At 45.0% G+C, this 25816-nt stretch overlaps 4 protein-coding genes across 4 annotated transcripts; all 4 read left to right on the forward strand.

The window, feature by feature from the left end:
• Nucleotides 1–2840: 2840 nt before the first annotated feature.
• Nucleotides 2841–5986, forward strand: GL218_02040 (uncharacterized protein; the record flags this gene model as incomplete). The annotated part of the gene is made up of 6 exons (XM_033578529.1): nucleotides 2841–3075; nucleotides 3153–3772; nucleotides 3956–4720; nucleotides 4786–4873; nucleotides 4942–5619; nucleotides 5733–5986. The coding sequence occupies 6 exons, from the start codon at nucleotides 2841–2843 to the stop codon at nucleotides 5984–5986; spliced, it is 2640 nt and encodes an 879-aa protein (XP_033438165.1).
• A 1397-nt stretch (nucleotides 5987–7383) lies between these two features.
• GL218_02041 (uncharacterized protein) lies at nucleotides 7384–8253 on the forward strand (the record flags this gene model as incomplete). The annotated part of the gene is made up of 1 exon (XM_033578530.1): nucleotides 7384–8253. One exon carries the CDS (start codon nucleotides 7384–7386, stop codon nucleotides 8251–8253), a length of 870 nt encoding a protein of 289 aa, XP_033438207.1.
• Nucleotides 8254–13880: 5627 nt separating this feature from the next.
• On the forward strand, nucleotides 13881–15250 carry GL218_02042 (Guanine nucleotide-binding protein alpha-3 subunit; the record flags this gene model as incomplete). The annotated part of the gene is made up of 6 exons (XM_033578531.1): nucleotides 13881–14007; nucleotides 14079–14424; nucleotides 14478–14606; nucleotides 14663–14792; nucleotides 14846–15084; nucleotides 15151–15250. 6 exons carry the CDS (start codon nucleotides 13881–13883, stop codon nucleotides 15248–15250), a joined length of 1071 nt encoding a protein of 356 aa, XP_033438195.1.
• Nucleotides 15251–17863: 2613 nt separating this feature from the next.
• On the forward strand, nucleotides 17864–20911 carry GL218_02043 (Glycogen phosphorylase; the record flags this gene model as incomplete). The annotated part of the gene is made up of 7 exons (XM_033578532.1): nucleotides 17864–18017; nucleotides 18129–18449; nucleotides 18518–18783; nucleotides 18844–19353; nucleotides 19418–20334; nucleotides 20386–20458; nucleotides 20510–20911. 7 exons carry the CDS (start codon nucleotides 17864–17866, stop codon nucleotides 20909–20911), a joined length of 2643 nt encoding a protein of 880 aa, XP_033438164.1.
• Between the last annotated feature and the right edge of the window lie 4905 nt (nucleotides 20912–25816).

Genomic DNA, 25816 nt, shown 5'->3' on the forward strand with positions numbered 1-25816 from the left:
GCATAAACCTAGCTCATGTTACTCAGGGGACCAATTCGCGTTGAGCCTCAATAGGCGCACGTGAGATATGATTATAAGGTAGGTTGCGTCCAATGTCGGGTAAAATACCTAACAGAAGCGCACCGATGAGTCCTCGGAAAGTATCGAGAACAAGTGGAGGATTGGTGATACAGTGCCTGATGCCAAGTGAATATTACCGTGAGGACCGGCAAACTCGTCAATGTTTGACGTCTTCGAGAAGCTTGCTTGCTAAATTTTTAAGCAGTAAAAGAAAATAATATCTGCGTTTGCTGGGACCATGCTGAATCTTTCCGGCTCATGCTCTTCGATACCGAGAATGCGGACAGCGGTAATGGTAACAATACCTCAGCCGCATCGCTCAGCAGGTAGGCAAACATAACACTAAGGTTAAATTGTCCGGCGCCTTGAAATCCTACAAGGCTATTTTATAATTGATTGATCGCGAACTGGATAAAGGGTAAAGTTTTTTGTAGAATCTGCCTTGTCGAATGCCTCCCCTGATACCGAATAATTTTCTCCAGGCTTCCGGGCCGCATACATATACTCTGCCTTATCCCAGCTGTGTGGAAGTCTTCTGTACATACATCAGCCCTGATGCCAAGACGAAGTAATGTAGGCTAGCTCGCACGTACATACGCACTATTTATCAGCTGCATGTCCGGGGTGAAAGTCCCCCCCACTGACTAGGTCATTGACTAGGTGGGATGAAAATGGGGATTGAGAATTGGGTTTGGAACTACTTAATTCTCTCGTCTACTATGACCTCTTTCGTCTTCTTTCTTATCTTTTTTATACGTGTCCCTGTCGATGAGGATCAAAAAGGTATCATTAGTGTTGAGAATATAATCTCCCAACGAGAACCACTAGTTATTTCAACTTCTTAAGACGTAGTTTAGGTAGTACCTGTAACTATACCATGACGTAGAACTAAAACAAAGTGCTATTAATGGTATACTGTATACTGTATTCGTATATGATGCGAATAGGTAATCTAGGTTCGATCCTTTATCAATGCGTGATGCATGTCTCATATCTCTACAGCGTAACGTGGGCAGGCTTGGGTAGCCTTGGATCGCCGTCAGAGGGATGAGCTCAGGGAAGAGAAATGTCTACTATGTATGTACGGTAAGGTAGCCAGTCAGCAAAGCAACCTTCCTTCGCGATAGGCCGAGGTCCTTGATTCGCTCGAAGGGTATAGGATTCGGTGGAGATGCATTTGCCGATGGTGGGTTGACTCAGATCCATCGCGAAGCCCTTTCCGCCCTATGTATCTCGTCAACCAGTCTTTATGCATCTATCCTCAGGTACAAGCAACTCATTTCCAGTCTCCTGGAATCAACAAGGTATCAATTGCCTGTCAATTGTTTAGATGCTTACCTCCCCGGACTCTATTATGGAGAATTTAAATATATAAAAATTAAAAAGTGATCGACAATCCTTGGGATTGTCTGTTTATTGGTCAAGTTTGGCCGAGGTAGAGTCCGTTCATCCCGCTCTTTTACCCCAACCCGAACAAACTGCTGGGTTAGTAAATGGGAGACTGCCGGAGAGTACATACTGTTGAAGTAGGTGACACTGTGATCTGAAGATCGTTCCGTTAGACTTGAGCGATTTCGATTGCTTGGTATATACATAATATAATGTACATAATAACTTTCTAATGTTCCTAATACATAGATGCCATATGTCATGGTTAGTATTACTACGTGGCAGTTCCGCATAGTGTATGGTAGCACCGCCTCAACGGCTGAATCCGATACCGTGTGTAGAATACCTAACTACCTACCTACCTACGCTTTAAAAGCTTGCGGAATTAAAACCCTTCTTTCGGTTTCTCAAACGTTAGTATCTAATAATTTGGAGTCTCGACGTCTCCTATCAAAGCTAGTGCGTCTCATTCGTTCTAGACATACTATATAGATTGTGATAGTGATCGTAACAGGGGTCCTCTAAGACATTAGATTCGCAACCGAGAAGTCTTCACTGTGGATGCTAATAGTAGAGTAGTAGGGAATGGTAGGGGAGCGCTAAGCTGCCGGCCAGTGGAACGTGTGCACCGCCCTTGTCAGTGTCGAACTGCTGGGGGTGATACTAGACGCACCATAACCCCTTAGAGTCCAATCAGAGGCTTGACAGGCGGTGACGCTAGACTTGGATATACCTACGCGGGTATGGAGTACATAGAGTACCTAACCTACCTAACTTCCAACCAGCTTACATAGAGGTAATGGTACTAACTTATATAGTAACATGGAGTTTAGAATACCCTGATACCCTGATACCCTTGAGCGTCCACGGTCTACGGTCCACGGTCCACGGTCCACGCAAGCCAGGGGTCCATGACCTACCATGTACTGGTCTGTTCTGCATTGGCCAAAGACGCCACTCTACCCTTGATAGTTCCGTTATGCCCCGGGCAATCGATGATACTGTGGATGTAAGCTATCGCTGCAGACTCTAGCGAATTCGGGGGTCGCCATTCCAACTTGTATTGTTCAGCCTTCCCTGTGCCGCGGGGTGAACTTCTACATCTGATATCTCATTTTTTTTTCTCTTTCCTGTCTCCTTTTTTCCTTTTCTCATCTCGCATTATGTGTTACCGTCTCCGCCAAACGTTGTTGCGCAACCTTGATGTAAAACTACTGTGAAGGCCGAGTCGCGAGACATCCAGCCTGCCGGCTCGCTGCTCCACTCCTATACCTTCATCCTAGTTACTAAATTTGGAGCTCTCCTCGACTCTCCACGACGATTAATATATATCACCGCGTGCGTTAGACGATATACGCTCTCAATTGTCTAACCTATACTATTAGCCCATCATGACGGACGAAGTCGAACGGCTCGCGATCGCGCCTTTTAGGGAGATCGTAGAAAAGGGCAACGCAGCGATTGAAAATGTACCGAATGCTGACGAAGAAACGTCACCGCTTATGCTCAAGGCAGCACAAAACCTAGTTAGGGAAGGCGAACGGGCACTGAAGCGGATCGAGCCGCTTTGCACTAAGAACTTTGAAGAGTATGGCGTCAACTTTGTTGATGCGATCAAGGAGAATGGTAAGATTTATTCGTCTAAGAATTATAATAGGCCAATCGAGAATTATAAGTTGACGAATCTGTTCGTGCGCAAATAGACGAAATCGCGCAGTTTCGATCCGAACTGGAGGATTTATTATGGGATTTCGACGACTATGTCGAGCCCGACGATTTCGATCCTACCAAGTTCGATGAATTACAAAAAGCTTCGAGAAAAGCTGCACCGAAGATCGTGGATATCCTCAAGAGGATGAAACTGGTTGCTCCCGCACCAACATTATTACAATCTCCATCCCCAAGGAGTAGTAGGGCACCATCGGCAGCCCCTGACCACGTAAATAACTTACATTATGGGCAAATACCATCATCAACAAGTATTATCGTCAACCCTCCAGCGGCCATGTCGACAGAGAAACTGATGGAAGAGACAGAGCTGCAATTAAGAAGTATGATGGGAGCTGTGGCTGGCCCCGATGAAGGACTGGAGGCGAATCTACCCCCGCGATCGGTAAGCGACCTCGACCGAAGAAGCAACTCGCACCGCTCCGAAGTATCCGATGCCACCTCGGAACATCCGCCAAGACCGCCCTCGGCCGATCCGTGGCAGGTCGGAACGGCCCCGCCTGTCAGTCCCGTGGATCTTTCGGTCGAGGGAGACCGATGGGAACGTCGTCCCCCCGTCCCCAATGACTCCCCGACTATCCCTCCAGCACAACCGGTTAGTCCTCTCGGTAGCCACGCCGGCCCCCTGCGCATTCGTAGCAAAACCGACGACTCTCTCAGTCTATCTCAAAGGGACGTCGAAGAAGGTCGAATGCGCGCGGCTTCACAGAGCCAAGGGACGACTAGCGACGGATCTCAGTCTCCTAGGAAAAGGAATCGTTGGACTAACTCTACGCAGGGTTCAACATACAGATCCCACAGCGGCTTTACGTCTGCTGCTAGTAGATCACCTTCTAACGAGGGTTCTGCTAGTTGGCCTGGACAACTCCTTGATCCGTCGTCTAGTCGGTCACCTTCGGATACATCTTCCGTGCTTGGTCGTGCCCCTTCTATCCCCGAGAATATTGCTATTAACACCCAGGGCCCAAAGACTGCCCTTCCACCTATCCCTAGTTTTCCTCCGAGGCAGACATCTTTAGCCAGGGCCCAGGAAAGAGCTCAAGAAAGAGCTCAGGAGAGGGGTCCTCGTCGTACTACACGCCACCCGTCGACTGAGTCAATCAACAGCTCAGTTTTCGATATAGTCGATTGCATGAGCCCTACCACTGCTGCCGCTTCTACCGCACACCGAAATTCGGTCTTATCGGTCGAGCCTCTTAGTCCGGGGCAGCAACCGCCAGAGTATACCGGACTCCCGCCTATTTATCAACGCGCAGCGACTAACGGTAGCATATCATCTAGTATGGGAACCATTACTAACCACTCCTCATCCACGCTCATGGCCCGTCGTCCCAGCGCCCAGGTCCCAGGTACTGTAGATTCAGGCCTAATCCCAGTCGACGCAGAAAACCCGATGCCGGACGAACAGCCCATCCCCGCGCGAGAAGCGGACTGTTCGATAGGTCCGTTTAGCTCTTTCTACAAGCTGAAAGGGTTTTGTAAGGGCGCAGAAGAGGTCATGGCTGGTCGGCTCGGCTTCAAGAAAATCAAACGGCCCGTTGGTGTAAGTCATGATATGGTTTGTATACGTCACATTGATCCTGCGTGCAGTATTGACAGAGGAGATAGGGCTTTTCAATGGCCGTTGTAGCAAAGTGTAATCACTGTTTATTCGAGATCGACTTTAAGTCGGTCGAGCAAGACTTAAATAACGACTGTAAGATATATCTTCCCTGTATTTATATATACATATATAAGTGGATATTGTCTCACATTATTACCCAGCCTCCGGAAGTTTTACGTCCAACTCCATCGGGTTTCGACTACGTATACTCCAAAAGAGCCATCTGCAAATTCGACATGTAGAGGAACAGCTTTACGGATGCTTATTCTGTATTCAGGAGGGCAGAACTGTCGAAGAGAGCGATGCTACAGTCTTCTTCAACCAGAGCCAATTATTCGCTCATCTGGCCCGACATCCTCGTCCACTCCCCGTCATCCCTGGCCTAACAGTAGTCGAAGCGCCAGAGATACCGCCAGCCTTTAGGGATAATTTTGATCTTCACTTACCACACCCGCCCATGCTCTCCGTCATGGTCGGACTCTCGCGAGAGCTCTCCAGACTACCTTCTGCCATTGCGACGGAAACGAGGAAAATACAGAACGGGGTTATGCGCTCACCACCTGGTAGAGATCCAGTCCTGCACTTCGCTATCGGAGCTAGGATAATCGGTATCGAGTTCCCGGTCAAGTATGAAGGTAAATGGGGTATCGGCTGGCACGATGGTGTGCGTGCAGCATTCGAAGCCGACTCTGTACAGATCGATGCACCGGCGAAGACCGAGATCAAAATGCAGGGTACAAGTAACGTACAAGCCGTGGCACGATGGAAGTGGAATCAAAAGAATGGTGATGATAGGTGGCTCAAATTCGATAAGGGGGATGTCATTAAAAACATTGGCTGTAAGTTCCTATCTACCTCTTATTCATACTATGGTGACGGCCGAGCTACTTCGAGCAGCCTCGCAGCTTATCCGAGCTTTGGAAGCCAGAAACTAACACATTACTTTCACCAGGGGCTTACACCGATCACTGGTGCTGGTCCGGCACAACGTCAAAAGGCTGGGGAATCTTCCCGCAGTCCCACCTCGACCCAAGTTCGATCAGGACAGTTCAGCCAGGAGACACTGCTAGCATCAACAGCTGGGAGAAGAAGCCACGATTCCAACTTTCCCTTCGAAAAAACACGGACCGTAAATTTGGGTCTCTCGGCTCAGTCACTCCTACTAGCGAGACTCCGCCTGTCCCTAGCAGAGCAGGCGTCTACTAGTGCGCGCTTATCTATCTAAATAACTTACCTCATTCCTCGAGTCATAATTACCTACCTACACTACTTGATCTCCCCACACGGGGGCCCTCTTACACTACCTAGTAGGAGAACTACTAGTTTCTCTTTAGTACGTATATATATTTACCACACCAATGCTGAGATAGGAAGCTAACGGCGAGGAGAATAAATAGGTGGGTCATAGATCATCACGATGATACCGCACGGCTGCGGTTCTATTTGTCCGGACGCGCAAAAGAAAAAAAAGATATAAACCGTTAATCGACGGCGAAAATATTAATGATATGATACATGGTTGGCACGGTACGATTATCGATATATTAGTTACTTACTCACTCGACGTATACCCCTTTCCCTTTTGGCTTTGTTTTTTAAAAACTTCCTTTCGACAGCAGGAGGGAAGTGTTGTCCCTACACGGTGTGGGGATCTGGGATGGGTAGGCAGGTTGTGTTTTTTTTTTCTCCTCTGGCCTATGGAGGCGTATAGCGATGATACGAGTTGCCGATGTATGTTTGGATATGCGAGTTTGGATAAGTCGAGTCGAGCGGGATACCAGACACCGCCTTACTGAGATTTTTTTATTTGTTTTACTGTTGTAATAACAATGGGGATAACACTACGAGGTTGCGGGTTTGCTTAGACTAGATTGGGTCTGCATACCGTGAGCGTCGATGCTGTCTTGTATCAGATTATTCAGATAGCTTATGCCCTCATTATTGTTTACTAATGTTTCTTGCTGCTTCAAGTGTTATATACCCGTCTTGAGAATTCTGTATAGAGATAATAAGCCACGAGCGTCTAAGTCTAGTTGTTTATAGATGGCCGTATAAGTCTAGTAAGGACTGATATATAGTAGATAATTATCGATCTTGAAATGTTTATAGAGCATTAAACGAACTCAACAAGTTACTATTTTGAGTACCTAACATAAACTGCTAAGGTACCTCTGTAGTAGAGATTCATCTCAAGCTAAAGACTAGCCTAATAGATCTCTTTAACTACAATTGTATAAGATTATCGATCACTTTACAATGAGGATAAAATACCCACTTCGGTACCTATTACCTTTGATCTAGAACTTCTGTGCGTTCCTGTCTAGCAAGTGACGTCATTACTCGAGAGTAAATTGTAGCACTTAGATGATTCGGATTGGAGGTTAATCGAATAATATCTGTCAAAGCTGTCCCGTTATGGAGAGAACAAATTAACAGTTAATAGTTTAATAGAAGGTCTTTAAAAAAGTTTATTGCCATACGAGCTTCTCGAGACCTACCTTGTATAATACATGCTTTGTCTTGTAAATATATCCAAGAGACATAGTCTACGGCCTTACCTCTCCTTACTCAACTCACAGAGCATCTGGTCGTCCCCTATCACAATGAGCTGGATGGACTCATGGTCGCGGCCCGGAAAGTCGCAAGCAACACCGGCGCCATATTACCTTCTTCCGGGTGGCGAGTCAACGCCCTATTGCCGGTCGTGCGGCCGAGTTATAAGCTCACGCCGCGCAAACACCGCAGCTGCGCATGATTCCAATAGTAACGTGCCGAGTTACTGCTCCCAGCGCTGTCGCAACACCAAGCCTCGGAAGCTGGATCGCGAAATCGAAGCTACGTTCGTGCACATGCTCTCCGGCGGAAACGGCGACGGTGCTGGTCAAGTTCACCAGGATGGGAAGGCGAAAAAGCGCTTGGTTAAAGGTGATCCGCGCGTCATTGTCTCCTGTGATGAAGTAGAGACTGCTATGTTCGGGGATCATGCGGACCCGGACAAGACGTTCGGACGAAGGAAGAACCGGGCCTCGAGAGTCCTCCCAGCGACCTCCAACGACGGGACGGAAGGGGATGGTGCCGCTACTATAGGAGAACCAGTAGAGGATGGCGATAGCGCCGTAGGTCTCGACGATAACGAAGACGACTCATCGAAAGACGGCGACATCCTAGCACGCATGGCAGTACGAAGCGGGACTCGAATCCGACCGCCGCAGACCCTGTCGCAAGTCAACGGCAGCGTAGGCGGAGAAAAGGGACGAGCGGAGCGGAGCGAGGAGACGGAAGAAAACACGAAGCGGAGGCTCGAAGGGCAGCGCAAAGCGCAGCAGCGCGAAATGGTCCGCAATGCCGCGCGCAGGGGCGTCGTCTTCGGGTTCGCCGCCGCAGCTCCGAGAAAATGCGAGGCTGTCATGCAAGGGAAAGTCGTCGAGCCAAGTTTCGCGAAAGGCGACTGGGGAATAAGGTGGAGAGAGTGAGGATAAGGGGGAGAAAAAAGACCATCGTCTTGGCCGTCCCTTACTTGTCGTGGCTTGGAGGCGTTCCGACGCGGTTCGCGTGCTATGTAGGTATGGGGAGGTTGGGGTTCACGATGCCCAGGCCCCCTTACCCATACTTGAATCGCGATGCTTGTCTTAATATATCCACCCAATGGTCCCGAATTGAGATTGCGATCGACCCGTCTCACGCCTGCATAATAGGACAAATAACTATGTAACGTAAGACGGGCGATAAACTGCGAAACTAGAGAGACGCGGTTTCGGGACTTAAACCTAGTGTATCTGTGAAGTTGAGTTCCTGTGGTAAGGATGGAATTAGATGGTGGTAGAACCAACTCTTTGGGTAGTTTGCTCTATACCAATTCAGATGGGCCATTCCAGCTAGGGTCACTAGCATACATATTTATATTCTTCTTGGAATCCGCCCTAATTCTCGTATATATTTCGTATCCAAATATGTAGTTGAATAGATAGTATCAAAGTTTTACTTCTTGAAAACATGGCATGCTTGTCGTAGGAACATTATTAATCAAAAAACCCAGGCTGAATCGGCCGACACGTGGTTGGCGCCATGGTTGAAGACCCTGCTAAATCAAAGCACAGACGGGAGATGCCACGTGTGATGCCTGTAGTCAGTATCGTTCCTGGTTAACCGAAGGATTTCCTTTCGGGATGAGAATCAAACTGACGTAAGAGGAGATAAGTACAGTACGAAAACACCATAGGAGTCGGGATCAGGAAAGAATAAAGAAAAGGAGTCCTCGGAAGAACGTGGGTCGCATGAACATGTTCTGGAAGGAATGTAGAAGTTTCGAATGTCCTGCAGTAAGGCTGTGCTAGCATAAACCTGGAGTATCGTGTAACTCCTTTTTACAAATTCTTATGAAACAAGACCTCGTGTTCAAGGCAGCGGTTCTAAATCAGTTGGTCTTGGTATCTATCCTCTGATGCACTATGAGAATGATGGAACACAATCATGGCTTACGCATGGATATTGTGTATATTGATCTCAAGGGAGAGAGAGGGGGGAATGGGGGCTAAACCATGCTAGACTAAGATAACGTTAGTTATAAAGTGTTGTTAAGAGAGTATAGTTATGGAACATTCTATCCTCAGTGAGATTTTCGAGGAGTGCTTAATCAGCGTTATGATAGGGAGTCTAATAAGGCTTGAGAAATTAATTATTCGGCGCCATTGGTTTTTGTCTTTCAAATGCTCTTGTCTAGCACGGAATACACCGAAGGATATCTTAACTACGCGCTTGATGACCGAGGCATAGGGTCCGACACCGAATGCGTGTCTGACTTACGTCAAGTAGGTAAGCGCTCTTCCGCGGCACATCAAACACGTGGGCAGGGAGGTGTCTGACGAGAGACAGAGTAATATGTAGTGTCATCTGCAAGAGGTGAGAAGCTGGCGGTGACCAGTTGGAGACATACCCGGTGGAATTAACCAGCTGAATAGCTCGATTATAAACTAGGTCTCCGCTCACCAAGTCAGCGATAGCCAAAAGGCTTCTCATGATTGGATATAGAAACATAAGTCTTTGAAACCTACTTCACCGCAGAGAGTAAAGAATGCAAAATAATGTTGTCGTGTACGGAGGCCCCGCCATAGTTTGTGGCTCGACCATTAAGCGTGTTGCTGCTGACACATAATATTATCGCTTTATGATAATGACTGTATAATAGCAGTTGTCATGTAGTAATGGGATGCAAGATAGGGGTATTCCGTAATAGTCTCTGATGAAGCCTGAAAAGACAAGACTTTAGCTGACGTATTATCAAAATTTCAGACTTTTTATCTGCATGTAGGTATACCTAACGTTAGTTAATATATATGTATGTACTTGTTATTCGTAATATATAAGTACTCCATGAGCGATCTCTTACATCTCGAGTTCTGACCGGTCATTTTATGTTATTAGGTATCTAAGCTCGTAGGGTAACAGTAACCGAATTGCGAAATACGCAAGCTGTATGCTGTAGGTATGCTGTATGCAATTACAACTCAATATGGTTAGAAAACGAAAGTACAACGATATTGATTATCCTTGTTCAACGGTCGGTGCCGCTGACTGGTCCTCCCGTTTTATGAGCACTATCTACGTACCCGGCCGTTGCTCTAATTATAGAGCGGTGAATGACGCTTAAAGCTTCATTAGCAAGGGATACCGCCTATGAGATGACGAATGGGACCATACCGAGAAGTCAGATCAATATGTAAGTTTAGAAGATACTAGGTTAGTTAGTTACGGTAAGTATGTAATAGTTTCGTAGATAAGGTAAGGTAGCCAGCCACCTGCTTGCCTGCTTGCCTGCTTATCCAACTACCCTTAAGCCTCCATTTTACAAACCAAAACATATTAGATTGCTACACAAGTTTACCCCTGAGCACGTTGTTAGATGCAGTCTTTAGGACGCACAAGGAGCGAATAGCCGGCTCGAATTGGATCGGGAAGCGGTGGCTGCCAATTGGTTATGGGTGCATTACAACATTGTAGCATTGCAGCATACATAGTGTTGAATGCCTTTCCCACAGGTTTTTCTGCAGGTAATAAAATAACACGGTATGGACCGATAACCGGGCCAATGGAATAGAAAAACTATCGCTAGTCAAGAAGAAGCATACCAAAGTACCAAAGGTGGCTTGTTTCCGATTCATTCCGTGTGCTTGACTCGACAATTCGTATCAATTGAACTTGACTAAACGATTTTGATTGCCCTAAAAAAGAATGGATGGGGCCCCATGTGGTTTGCTTTGTTTAACGTCGGCAGCTCGTGGAGATAGGGATGGCATAATCCCCGTTGGTCGGCTTGGTCGGTTTAGTTGGTTTAGGCCAATGGGGATTAAGTGAAGCTCTTGTGGGTCATTTTGTTTTATTTTTTTCGTAAGGCAACGAGCTTTCGTACATAATCAAGATGTACCTCCTAAAGTTACTTACACGTATCTTAAACTTACATAATGTACTATACTTTCCCGGACCTAAACTTAGATTATATACATACATTAGGTACCTCATATATAATATGAGACTTTGCGCAGGTGCGTCTTCAATAGTGCCATTTACATGCTTGTTCCGTTCCAAAAATATTTCAAGTCGAGACATTACATGTATGTAGGGGTAGCATGTACCAAAATATATACATATTTTCAAGTACGGATCGTATGTGCGTACATCAATCAACTCAACGTAAGGTATTATCGCAGTTATGCGGCATAACCCGACGCTACGGGCACTGGACGGGCATGAGCGAAAAAGTCATGCACAACTTCAATTAAAAAAAGTAGTATTGGTACTGTTGGTATTATTGGTACTATTGGTACCTACTGTACATAATATGTATGCTTAGCATACGGGTATAATACAGGTACGAAGGTTGGGGCCAAAAGTTCCGCACATGTCCAAATCTTGGCACCGTATTTTATATGTTCTTTGAATTATCAATACTGTATTAGCCACACGCTAAGCTAAAAACTAAATAGTGGCCTATCCACTAAATCTAGGTGGCTTACCGCTATATTTATAGCGATATCAGCCACTATAGCTTAAATAAAACCGTGCAGTCTTTTTTTAATTCGCACGTGGCTTACCAAGCTTAAATGTGCGAAACTTTTGGCCCCAACCTTTGTATAGTACAATATAATAGGTATCGATTGGAAGCCCCTTGCTCTAAGTCGACAGGCACAGGTTTAAAAACAAGCGTGGGTTGCAAGGGTTACAAGGGTCTACAAGTCTACAACAATGGTACCAAATGCAACCGAATTCATACCAAATCCATACCGCCAATCACCTGACGAAACTCTACCCATCAGCTTCCAATGAACCATTAAAAAGTTCAGCCCTTCGGGGCTCTGGAGACTTTGGAGAATTTGAGAGGGGGAACCCTAGATGCAAGTTGAAGAACGGTGAAGAGGCCCTATCCGCCGTGACCCTGCACAAGTGGAAATTCGAGAAGTATGATTGATTAATATTTGTTTTCTTTATTTTTATGTTTCTTTTTTTTTTCTTTTTCCCTGCAAGAGAGTCACATCGTGAGTCTTGCTTGTGTAAAATCCCATCAACGTCAATTGATTATACCGTGACCGCCGGCATTTTCCCACCGTCTTTCTCCTCATCCCCAATCCATTCTAGAACAATTCTTTCCCCCCCAAACTTAAGAAGCTCATCAAAAAAGAATTCTATTAAGAATTATTACCATTGTTACCGCTATTCACTTACAAGACAATTGGAACTGTGTTGTTTGTTTGTCTGTGCTAATAATTGAAAATTGTAAGTAAATACAACCAGTTTCATATACGTTATCAATATCATCGTCAGTCAATCCCCCCCTCTGCTTATTAGTCGTATGTATATGTGTGTGTGTGTGTGTGTATACGTATATACATTACATACCGATTTCAATTACCTGCCCGATTACTACATTGTATTATCCCGCTATGCCATTGCAAAGCTAAGCCAGTTTTTTTCCTCCCTCAATTATTTCTTTACATTACCATCTCAACCTTCAACCATCTTGCCAGACTTGAAGATCACCATCGCATTTCTGTATACTGCAATCCTTTCCGCGACCCCCTGGACTCGCATCCGTCCCGTCCCGTCTTTAAGACTATTATATTGTACGCCACCCGTTTATGGATTTCCTCATTACGTCGTTACACAGAGAGTCAAGCGACGAAGACGGTATTAGAACTCTAGCTTTATGATACGTAAAGGTAGAGAGGTTCTAGTGATAGTCTAACTAGTAAGTAATTCTATGAGCAAACAGAAAAGGAATACAAGGAATATAAGGAGAAAAGGAATTAGTTAATCTTTTCAATTCCTTCTCGAATACTTTCAAAGTCTTGTTATGTTATTCATCAACAATTATAATATGGACATGAATTATTTTGTATATTTTATATTCCCTTACTTTCACCGGCGCGGCCGGGATTATACCCTTTTTTTATTTTTACCTTTTACCTTTTACCGTTTATCATTTTACACTACAACTTAGCCTGGCACGTTTCTTGCAGCACCGCCTCGCTTCGAAGTTGACTAATACCGTTCTCAACTTATCAAATGCACCTCCATTTTTAATTCCTAAACTTCTTAAGTTATTAAAGCTAAGGGGATAGTTAGCGCTGACCACCTCCCTTCTTTAGATATCCTCTTGCAGCTCTTGCCAATCAATTTCGTCATATTCCATTGATTACCGCACCATTCGCTTCATTCGCTATATTTACATCACCCTCCGTCTTGACAAACAACGCAACCCCGAAACTACTTCAGTCGAGAACCCACAACAAAAGCGCTTCCTTCACCGCTAAGACAGTATCTACCAGGGCAACCTCTACCAACCCACCTGTCGACCCCATCAAACAAAGAAACGCGGTCATATAATCATAAACTATTGTCGACTCCAACTTATTTTCCACGCGGGACTATCGCAACGAATAAAGTCCTACCCGTTCACGAATTCTTGGAGGAAAAAAAGAATGTGCCATTGAGTGACAACTATCGCGGATCACATATGCGCACTGTCGCTTTATAAGTCAACAATTACCACCAGTTAATTTACATACTCACAATCGCGTTGGCTCTCAGACCAACGCGACCTGTATACATGATGGGGGCTTGCATGAGCTCCAATAAGGAGGAAGAGGAGCAAAAGAAACGGAGTCAGGCTATAGACCGCGCACTCGATGAGGACTCGAAGAGGTTAAGGCGAGAATGCAAAATTCTTCTACTAGGTAAGCTTGTCTTTTCTTAGCCATTGGTATCTTCTTCGTGGTCTATGGTACTAACAAGGTCCATCCAATAGGATCCGGCGAGAGCGGAAAATCAACAATTGTCAAGCAGATGAAGATAATACACTTGAAAGGCTACTCGGAAGATGAACTATTCAACTACCGCGCCACGGTCTTTAAAAACCTGATCGAATGCGCCAAAGCCGTTATTATCGCGATGGACCAATTCGATATCGAGGCGAGCAGTGAGGAAACCAAAGAGTACTGCGACTATTTGCTAGGATATACGGTCGAATCAGGCCCATCAGCACATATCGAACCCAAGGTTGCGACGGCAGTACAAGCCTTATGGCACGATCCATGCATCGAGCGACTTATGCAGCACGCCACGGAATTCTACTTGATGGACTCAGCCGAGTAGTAAGTAAAGAGGCCAATACAGTTCGGTCATGTCTTACTTACCACTGCTGCAGTTTCTTCGACGAAGTATCGCGAATTTGCGCCCAGGATTACCTACCAAATGAAATGGATGTCCTCCGCGCGCGGACGAAGACGACCGGTATCTACGAAACCCGATTCCAGATGGGAGCTCTCAGTATTCAGTAAGAATTCCGAAATAACGATTCTGATATAGTACAGATTCTAACTGCGCTTTTAGCATGTTCGATGTTGGTGGGCAGAGGAGTGAGCGTAAGAAGTGGATACACTGCTTCGAGAACGTGACGTCTATCATATTCTGCGTGGCGCTGAGCGAATACGATCAGGTGCTGCTCGAAGAAAGTAGCCAGGTATTTATTGAAAAGCATCCAAAGGCCAGAGTATTTCAGCTAACGTTATGAAGAATCGAATGATGGAAAGCTTGTTGCTATTTGACTCGGTTGTCAACTCGAGATGGTTCATGAGAACGAGCATAATACTGTTCCTGAACAAGGTTGACATATTTAAAGTCAAGCTTCCTAGATCGCCGTTGGGTAATTATTTCCCAGACTACTCCGGGGGCAACGATGTGAATAAAGCTGCAAAATACCTGCTATGGAGATTCAACCAGGTTAATAGAGCTCACCTGAATTTATATCCTCAGTATGTCCAAGCATCCAAAAAAAAAAACCCCCCCTTTTGTTTCTAGTTGCTGACTTTCGTATTTAGCTTAACCCAAGCAACAGACACATCCAACATTCGGTTGGTATTCGCGGCCGTGAAGGAAACGATACTTAATAATGCGCTGAAGGACTCTGGCATCTTGTGATTTCGTCTTTTTAATCGTTTACGGCTTACCGGGGCTTAAGTTATACCCCTAAGAGTGAGAACCACAAAAGCATTGGGCAGGAGTTTTAGGCAGGGAACCACACAGATTTCTTTTGTTTTTTGTGTTTTCTTGCAAGGCGTCAGGGGCCTCGACAATCTCACAGGTTTTTAATATGTTTTCGGCATATGGGAATGACGTGGAATGGCAGGCAGAAAAATACTGACCGCAAGAGTCTGGTGAGAGATGGTTATTGTTCATTTTTACTTAGAAGGAGAAGAAGAAGAAGCTGCCCGATGCTTGACAGGCACCACCATTACATACAACATCCGACATAGGATCGACGAAGGGATAAGGAGGTGCCGAAGGTATTCGTATAGACGAGTCTAGACTGCATAGGCGCTGGGAACAAAGTTGGTAGCTCATAATCGGGCGACGTCCCATGAGATAGTTACCAGTAGATACCCCCTTCTGTCAGGTATTCATGAAATAAGTCAACAAATAGCATCTAAATGATGCGAAACGCATTAAAACCAATAGAAAAAAAATTCATGAATGCATTACGTTGTTTTATGTATGATAGTCGTGTCAAATGTTGATTCGCATCTTTTCGCACGCTCCCTTTTAGTTCCTTCTTATAACAGGTATATACCTAACTTAACGCGAATATTTTAAATATATCGAAAAGTAGAAACTACTGGTATGATAACTTCATCAATATATAAAAATAAAATATACTGCAAACTAGAAAACACAATTCAAAAATCAATATAGTAGGATATTTCATGTAGCCTTGTTATTATCCTTATAAAAAGTTTAGTACAATAGAAACTAAAAGGTCTACCCGCGTATACCGTTCCAATCATATCACCCTATATACCTTTGCCCTATTAGAATCGCAATTCTACAACGTATAGGATTTTCTTTTTCCGTTTTTGAAGCCTTAAAATGCATGGACTTCGTATCACATGCATGTAATATCTTCTCTATGTAAATCATCAATGCCAAGAGAAACGCTACAGCGTATGAATGCGATTATTAATAGCCCGAAACTACAAGGGTTGCGGGGGGGGCCTCTAAATCGAGGCGGGGTTATGGATCTAGAACATTCAGAACTTATAAGGGAAGAGTCTCGATGGGCTTTGTTGTTATTGTTGTTATTGTTATTAACGTTCTTTGCGCACATCTCGGCAATGGGAAAGGGGAGGTGTATGGTTTATATTGCGATGGCGTTGTAAGTACTTACCTGTGAGGTATGTATGTATGTATGTATGTATGGAGGATGGCTATTTCAGTCAGACGACCTTGTTGTGAGAGGTAACGTCTACAAGTGATATGACATAGCCGTCTAGAAGGTGCAGCATATTATCCATGTAAGTTGCTTGACAAGGAAGTATTATGCTGCAGATGCTAGGTCAGATGCGCTACCACTGACTAACAGAGCCGCTGTCTGCGAGTCCCTAACCATGGAAGTTCGGATATTGACCTCCAGCCGCATATTCTAGTTGTCGTTGGGTGGGAGGTTTTGATACTCCGATGTCGACAAAAAGGGGGGGTAATATTAGCTCAACGCTTCACGTTAGTATATCATGCCCATCTAACGTCCCTAAGCAATATAAGGGAACTGGGCCAGTTAACAGTATAGCGAGTTATATCTCTCTAGAAATCATCTTGTGCTCCCCCATGGGAAACAAGTGGTCCTCGAGTTTAGCAAATGTTAGGCTAGCTCGTAAATATATCTTAGACCGTTGGCTAGTACAACGTTAGCTAACAGTTCCAGACTTATACGAGTGGTTCCAATCGTACATGCTAAGGTAGTATACCTCTCCGCACTACCCGTAGAGCTCCATACATCCATCTCCCTATTCGCATATCAGTTCTCTAATAAGACAGAATATAGTGATTGGGATATGTCAGGTTATAACTTATACATTAGGCACTACGTAGAGGTAGAGGCACATTTCTACGACTACCGCTTTTGCCAATTGATCACGGTTCTATACTTCTACAGCATAGTGCATGCAGCTTCCACAGGCTTCCCTTCGTCATCGTGCCTTAGCTGTGGCATGATTTCTTCTGGGAACTCTTCCCCCCCGGTAACTCAGTATCCACCATCGCTCCGATTCCTCTTAAATGTCACCGGGCCATGTTCCCTCTTTATTTGCCTTGATGCCCGCAATTTTTTTCCCTTTGTTTGCCTCCTGAACCTTTCCTCTTTACTTTCGTTCTTACTCCGTTCGTGGGATAGGAAGTGTTGTCGTGTTACGGGAGAGGATATCGACCGTATAAGTACCCCGCGGTGATCGACATCGGACCAGGAACCAGAGCTCTCTACTCTCACAAAGAACGAGCTCCAATCTCCATCGACTAACCCCGCCCCCTCATTCCATCATCCACCATCCTTGCTTCTGCTTATCGTTAGCTCCTCTCTTAGACCTACCTAGGTATGTTAAGTATTGTCGTGCCAACTAGTCTTTGATCGTTCGTCTACTTGTAATAGAGGATGGCGGTTGTTTTTCTTTCTTCCTAATTACTGAGTCTCAGCTTTCCGTGAATTCTAACTACTTCATCCTATTTTAAGGGGTAGCTTCAAACTTATAAGCTCAAAGTTCCAAGATGACGTCGAGTTTACCAACCAGGGAGCGCCGCCCCTCCACAGCCGCTCCTATTGTCGACATAGTCGGTTCTGTAGGCCCCGCGGGCATCTCTCGCCCGAAACATAAGCGTACCTTCACGGGTTTTGGAGCCAACGAGATCAAGAACGTAGAAGGTTCGTATAAGTCATGTGTTCTTCTGGTGGCTTCGATCATTTCCTAAAGGGATCACCTCCTTATCATTATTATAATTGGACCACTTACTAACCCCTATTATCCTCTTGTAGCGGCGATCCCCGAGCCTCAACGTGCGACATGGACTAAGCACCAATTCGATGGCTTCAAGACAAAGGATGAGTTTGAGAAGGAGGTTGTTCGCCATGTCGAGACAACCTTGGCTCGTAGCATGTTCAACTGCGACGAGTCGGCTGCTTACTCGGCTACAAGTTTAGCATTTCGTGATCGTTTAGTTAAGGAGTGGAACAAGACTCAGCAGCGCCAGACCTTCACAGATAGCAAGCGCGTCTATTATCTGAGTTTAGAGTTCTTGATGGGTCGTGCTCTTGACAATGCTATGCTCAATGTTGGTGCTAAACCCACTGCTAAAGGTAAGGCATAGTCGACTTCTCTCTGTTTGATCAGATAACTAGTTAAAAGGTAGCTAATTCTTTTGTAGAGGGACTTGACGAGCTTGGATTTCGCATCGAAGACATCATTGGCCAAGAACACGATGCTGCATTGGGCAATGGTGGACTTGGACGACTTGCGGCTTGCTTTCTCGACAGTCTCGCCTCCTTAAACTATCCCGCCTGGGGTTACGGCTTAAGATATCGCTATGGTATTTTCAAGCAGGAGATTATCGACGGATACCAAGTCGAGGTTCCTGACTACTGGCTCGACTTCAACCCGTGGGAATTTCCAAGACACGATATTACAGTCGACGTGAGTTGCTATCTGATAGCTAGTCTATGTTTACATAACGTTGATTAACAGAAAATATAGATCCAATTCCACGGCAACGTTCGCAAAGCCCAAGACGAGAACGGAAAGACGGTGGCCTTCTGGGAAGGGGGTGAATTTGTCACTGCTGTCGCTTACGACGTACCAATTCCTGGTTATGACACGCCTTCTACTAACAACTTGCGACTGTGGTCCAGCAAAGCCGCTAGTGGTGAATTCGACTTCCAGAAATTCAACAGCGGGGAGTATGAGAGCTCCGTAGCAGACCAGCAAAGAGCGGAGACCATCAGTGCCGTTTTATATCCGAATGACAACCTTGACCGCGGAAAGGAGCTGCGTCTTAAGCAGCAGTACTTCTGGGTTGCTGCTTCGCTCTACGATATCGTCCGTCGATTCAAGAAGACGAAGCGTGCCTGGAGTGAATTCTCCGACCAAGTTGCAATCCAGCTTAACGATACCCACCCAACACTAGCCATTGTAGAGCTCCAGCGGATACTGGTAGACGTAGAAGGCCTTGAATGGGATGAGGCTTGGCAGATAGTCACGTCAACCGTGAGTACTCTCTGAAAATTAGCCATATTTGGCTCTATCTTGTTAACAGGTATCTATGTTTTAGTTTGGCTACACGAACCACACAGTTTTGCCCGAGGCTCTGGAGAAATGGCCCGTCGGTCTAGTACAGAATCTTCTGCCTCGCCATCTCCAGATCATATATGACATCAATCTTTTCTTTTTACAGAGCGTAGAAAAGAAATTCCCAGATGACCGGGACATACTAAGCCGGGTTTCGATTATTGAAGAATCTCAGCCAAAGATGGTCCGCATGGCGTTCTTGGCCGTTGTTGGTTCTCACAAGGTCAATGGCGTTGCCGAACTGCATTCAGACCTCATCCAGACGACTATCTTCAAGGACTTTGTCAACATATTCGGCGCAGACAAATTTACCAACGTCACAAACGGTATCACACCTCGAAGGTGGTTACATCAAGCAAACCCCCGACTTTCGGAATTGATTTCTAGTAAAATTGGCGGTCTCAGTTTCTTGAAAGATCTCACGCTCCTCAATAAGCTAGAGACCTATGTCAACGACAAAGCATTCAGAAAGGAATGGGCCGAGATTAAATACGCCAACAAGGTCCGGCTTGCGAAGTACATAAAGAGCACCACAGGCGTTACGGTAAACCCGTCGTCTCTGTTTGACGTCCAGGTCAAACGTATCCACGAATACAAGCGACAGCAACTGAACATCTTCGGCGTCATCTATCGGTATCTGAAGCTCAAGGCCTTAAGTCCCGAAGAGAGGAAGAAACAGCTACCTCGTGTCTCGATCTTCGGTGGCAAGGCTGCACCTGGCTACTGGATGGCGAAACAGATTATCCACCTCATCAACAGCGTCGGTGCTGTCGTTAACAAGGACCCCGATATTGGTGATCTCCTAAAGGTCATCTTCTTGGAAGACTACAACGTCAGTAAAGCAGAGATGATTACTCCTGCTTCTGACCTCAGCGAGCACATCTCAACTGCCGGCACAGAGTGAGTCCCAGACTATAGGTTGTTATAAATCGGCAGCTAACACACAGATAGGGCGTCCGGAACCAGCAACATGAAATTCGTGCTGAACGGCGGTTTAATCATCGGGACATGCGACGGAGCTAATGTAAGTCCGCTACAATTTTCTTATTGCAGTTTAGAAACTCACGAATATCAGATCGAAATCACCCGAGAAATCGGCCAAGAAAACATCTTCCTCTTCGGCACCCTATCCGAGGACGTGGAGGATCTGCGCCACGCGCACACGTACGGTTCGCACGCAATCGACTCTGGCCTGAACGAAGTGTTCGAGGCTATTAAGAGTGGCAAGTTCGGCGACTCTAACGACTTCAACGCGCTGATCTCGGCCGTTCGCGATCATGGCGACTACTATCTAGTGTCGGATGACTTCCAATCATATATCGATACCCAGAGGATGGTAGACGATGAATACCGCAACCAGGACGAGTGGGTCTCGAAGTGCATCCGTAGCGTTGCTAGGATGGGCTTCTTCAGCTCGGACAGGTGCATCAACGAGTACGCCGAGGGCATCTGGAATGTCGAGCCCCTTGCTGTATAAGTGTCTTCTTCGAAGGTATGCTATCTACATGTGGCTAAGTAGAGGCTCTACATTTAGGGATTGCATATAGTGATTATCCCTCAAGGTGAAAAATGCGTGTCGTAAGGGATTTTTGGTGAACGGCTTAGTAGATGTTGAGATGAGGGATACTACTAGGTTATATGATGAGGAGGCTAGGGATAGGGGCTACGATTATAGTAGGAATGATAATGAATACCATTCTAAGTATCGACCACGCAGTTATATTTTCGTACATACTGCTTCTAATGTGATGGATATATGCGGACTCACAGCAATCAAGATGCCATCTAACAATGAACGTCACTGACAGACATTATCCCAGAATTACAGGTAAAACCTACCATATTACAAAGGTTACGTAAGGTTGGTTAGTCGGTCTAAGGGATATTTCAGAAATAAGCTTCATGTTGCCTCGAATGTAAAGCCGTCGAGGCAATCGTACCTCTTAACCTAGAGTCATCGGAGGGTTACTAGCCATCGACTAACCCTAGCCCTAGTCACATAACTTCTACGTTCGACAACGCCGGCACTGGGCGACTTCCCGTCGGTGTCAGGTACAGTACTTGTTAGTAATCGGTCTATGTATGATGGCTCGTAGAAAAGGGATTTAACGTCTAGTCCTTAAGCGAAAGACCTAGGTCTAGAAGTTTAGAAGATTGGTAGTGGTGTACCCCACGAAGAGGAATATGCCGACGGTGATGTCACCGAGCATGGTGTTTCTGCGCCTAGACATACATACAAGTTTAGGGGTGGTTCATCGTGTATAATGGAGAAGGGGTATTCCTGGTACGAAGGGGAAGTATGTGATTGTTTGATCTTGTCTCGCGGGGTCTGGGGGTGGGAAAAGGTACGATGTCCATGTTTCCCATACCGTCGATACATAGATAGTGACGGCTTCAATTAACATTAGGTGATCCCCTAGACGATCCCCCAGCCTTACAAGAGAATTGATCGTCAGGGTCCAGTTGTTTTTATCTAGGAAACTTATTCAGGGTCCAACCTCGAAGAGTAGGTAATTATGACGATATCTCTAGCTAAAGCTTTTGTTTTTTGCTTACGAAAAGATAACCTATTCTCGTATGATATGACTAAATATTTTGGGCTTTTAATTATATTGGAGATAAGACAGTGGTGTTTTTTTTTTTTTTTTTTTTTTTTTCGTTAGTGCTAACGATGTCATCAGTATGTTGGTTTATGCGTAATACGTAGTGAGTAAGTGTCCAGTTTCTCGTTCTTGAAGAATGACGTCAATAAATCTTATACTATTAACCTAACTACCGGATTTTCTTATCTTAGGTAATAAGTCAGCATCTGGTAAAAGTTAAATCCCCCAAGATCCATCTCCAAGTTCCACAAAATACACAAAGTTATAACTGATGATAACTGACGATAACTGATGGAGCGAATGCTCCGGGTTCTGCATGTCAAAATACGTCCAATACTCGTCCTTCCCTAGCTCTTAGAATTCTTTTTCATATGGTTTTCGTATGGGAATGTCTTGACTCCCGGTTTCTTCATTGGCCCGGTTTATCCTCCGATTGAGAATAAGGAAAGTTGACATACGTCATCGCATGTAAGTTGTGCCCTGGCGCCGTCTCTCCATTTCGAACTCCTCCCCCTCTTCCTCTATTGTACCCTATGTAGGGCTTACCTACCTAATCAGGACGGTGAGCCGAGAAGCCTTTGACCGGATCGTGAGGAACCGCCTTTTAGCACGACCAACTCCACAAGGTTAGGTACCTCGATTGGTATGTAATTTTTGTAGACCGCCTCGTTACCTAAGGATCTCAGGTGCTAGCGCTGCTGGAAAACGGGTCACGAGCCCTCTTTTGCGCTTTGGGGTTAGTACCTTATAGGCCCTATAGACCCTATAGACCCTATAGGGGATGTTATGGCCCATACAGCGGACGAAGGTTGAGGCTGACGGGATACATGCATCGGCGATGGTACGCGTAGAATTCGATTGTCGGATACCTTGCGAAGGCCTACCATGCCAGGCATGCATATGGTCGGATCCTGAAGGACATTTTGCTTGGCCTTTTCGCATCTATGGTGCCTTTTTTTTGTCACTGGCCGACTACCCAGGGTCATTCTTCGTCAAAAACCCAAAGGGCTTATTAGCATAAATCACATTAACAAAATCTCTTCATTGCGGTGTTACTACCATGGATGTTACTACCAGCATACCCGCGCACTTAGAGATGCGGATCAAGTGGGATCAAGTAGGATCAAGTTGCCGACTTGCAGCATATACATTGGATGCATGTCTACATCCTAGGTTAGACATGTCCATGTATGTCTAATCTAGGATGTACCTTGCTTACCTGGGGATTTTGCGCCTATACAAAATTGAGGGGCAATGGAGGAGTAACCAGACATGACGTCATTCGTCTCTAAGAGGAGAACAACGTACACATGATTGGTTGATGATTGGTTACGGATTGGTTGCTGGTGCTGATTTTTAGAGCAGGCATCTTTCATTTTTTATCAAGGTGGTGCCTTCGTCGAGTTATGATTCGGAAGATGGACCTGTACGTGATGACATTCCCGTTGAATTATCCCCCCCCCTAGCCGTCTTCGGAATCGGCAGAGCGATGTAAGGAGGCGGAAGTAATAGATCTTCTGCCGGTCAACCCAGTCTCGTCGGCGTTATTAGCCTACCATTAGGGTGACACTCACCAACGCAAAGCAATACTGCATTTACTATAGTAACATCTACAGTAGTCCTATGCATATATGCATCTTTAACTCAACATATCCCCATACTCGGTGTGCTTGTGCTTGTGCTCGCTTCAACGTCGATGAAGCAAATTATGGGCCAAAAACATTTGTCTGCTAGCTGTTGTCATAAATTCGACAAATAACCTTGCGAGCTGGGGAGGCACCAGATAGAAAAGATAGAAATATATAGAAGGATATCAATACAATATGTAGGTCCTATCATAAATGCAACTTACGAAATAAGAGCCTCATGCTGTGCCGCCTCAGGCTTCTTATCTTTGGGGGGAATAATATGTACAATATGGTCAATCGTTATTCATCTATTGAGTTGAGACTTCAAAAGCCCTTGCTTCTACCAAGGTAGTTTTACTATATGTACATTATATGGTACCTATATATAATCGCAACAGGTAGCTCTAACGGGCCGATCCTCGTGTAACACCTATAGGTACTGAGACCCGGTCGGCACCTCATTCTTCCCACCACTTCAAGAATTTATATTGTCGAACGCTACCTATCAACGGATGCCAGCAGAGATCGACACTCTAATTTTCCCACCACGTGCGGTCAGGTTCGCATTTAGAATATTAGGACAACTTTAGGACGGCATTTCTGTCAAATCCCATCCTTAAAAAGTTTTTTTTCTCTTTTTTTTCTTTGTACGATACATTCAAGTTTTAAGGAGGTGAGCGCGGTTGATCTTGTTACTTTATTGTTACTGTTACTATTCATAGATAATATAAATAATATAAATAATATAACTAGTTAGTTACATATAACCTAAAACTATACATATATGTATGCACTGGTATCTTTTAGTCTCTATTATTACATAAGGATACAACATGCCAACTGCCATGTTGGGGAACCGGCTGCAAGTTAGGTACATAAGGTATCAGAGATGGGAAACATCAGATAGTCGTGCATCATGCTAACCGGCATGGCATGGCATCGTCTCTTCGCATGATTGACTGGTTATATCCTATATCTGATATTCTCGTACTATCGCTAAACTAAGCCTAGTTGATATTCTTCCACGGACGTTGCAATACAATAACGGCAACAGCACGAAATTAATAACGCATTCGTTATTGGAGGCTCTCCGTCTTGAAAAACGACACCTATTTATTGCTAAGAAGATACGACTAAACCCGTGTGGTTATGGTACTTGAAATTATGAGGTATGAATGTACCTTACTATACCTACATAAGTTACCAAGGTACATGTAGTTTCTTTTATAAGCGGGCCTAGTTTCTCCTACTAGTGTACCTAAGTGATTCAAGCACATAAGGGTAAGAGCGATATGTAGCTCATACTTACCTGGTATTATCATTAGGTACCTACCTTGACTTTCCTACCTCTTCTATCTACATCTGTTTAGTACAAGTACTTCTTCGACAGGTTATATAAGCCTATACTTATAAGTAGTCTTTGTACCTACATATTATTATAGGTAAGGTAGGTTCTTTCGCATAGCATCAGCCACTTGTCACAACTTGCCCGCAACGCCCGCACCACGAATGGCCAGGGGTAGCCCTTAATAGGTGGATAGCGTACCTTAGGTACCTAACATACTACATAGGTAGCGTTACTTGCTAAGTGATAAAAGGTCTAGCATTTTTGTTTCTTATTTTTACATAGAAATCCTCGATCGCGATCGCCACTGGAAAAAGTGTCTTCGAATCGCCGTTCCAACGTGTTCCAAAACCTTATCCACAGCACAGCCCAACTCTCTCAACTGGAAAATCCTGTTCTTTCATCCCACTTTTTTCCCATCTCTCAACGGCATTTCAAGATTGCCATTCATTTTGACCTTAGCCTTCTCTATACCTTTTTCTATATTCCCACCCTTCAAAAATTAGAACAAGAAGGAAAGAAAAAAAAAAAAGGAAGAGGAGAAAAAGGATTAACTAACAGAAAGTAAAGGTCGTTAAACTCTACCTATACTTATCTACGCCACGCTTATCCCCCTACCGATTTATACAGTAAACTTAACCTAACTGTACACGGCTATCATCTGAATTTCTGCCCCTCGTTTCCCCCCCCCCTCGTTTCGATAGCTAACAACGCTCCGTCGTCTCACCCTTATTTATTTTTTGATCGCCGTCCAAACTTTCTCACCAACCCCGCCTCCTATAATAAACTATAGCTCGTTATTCGCC

The sequence above is a fragment of the Daldinia childiae genome (assembly GCF_008694065.1).
Source record: "Daldinia childiae strain JS-1345 chromosome Unknown Scaffold2, whole genome shotgun sequence".
Lineage (NCBI taxonomy): Eukaryota > Fungi > Ascomycota > Sordariomycetes > Xylariales > Hypoxylaceae > Daldinia > Daldinia childiae.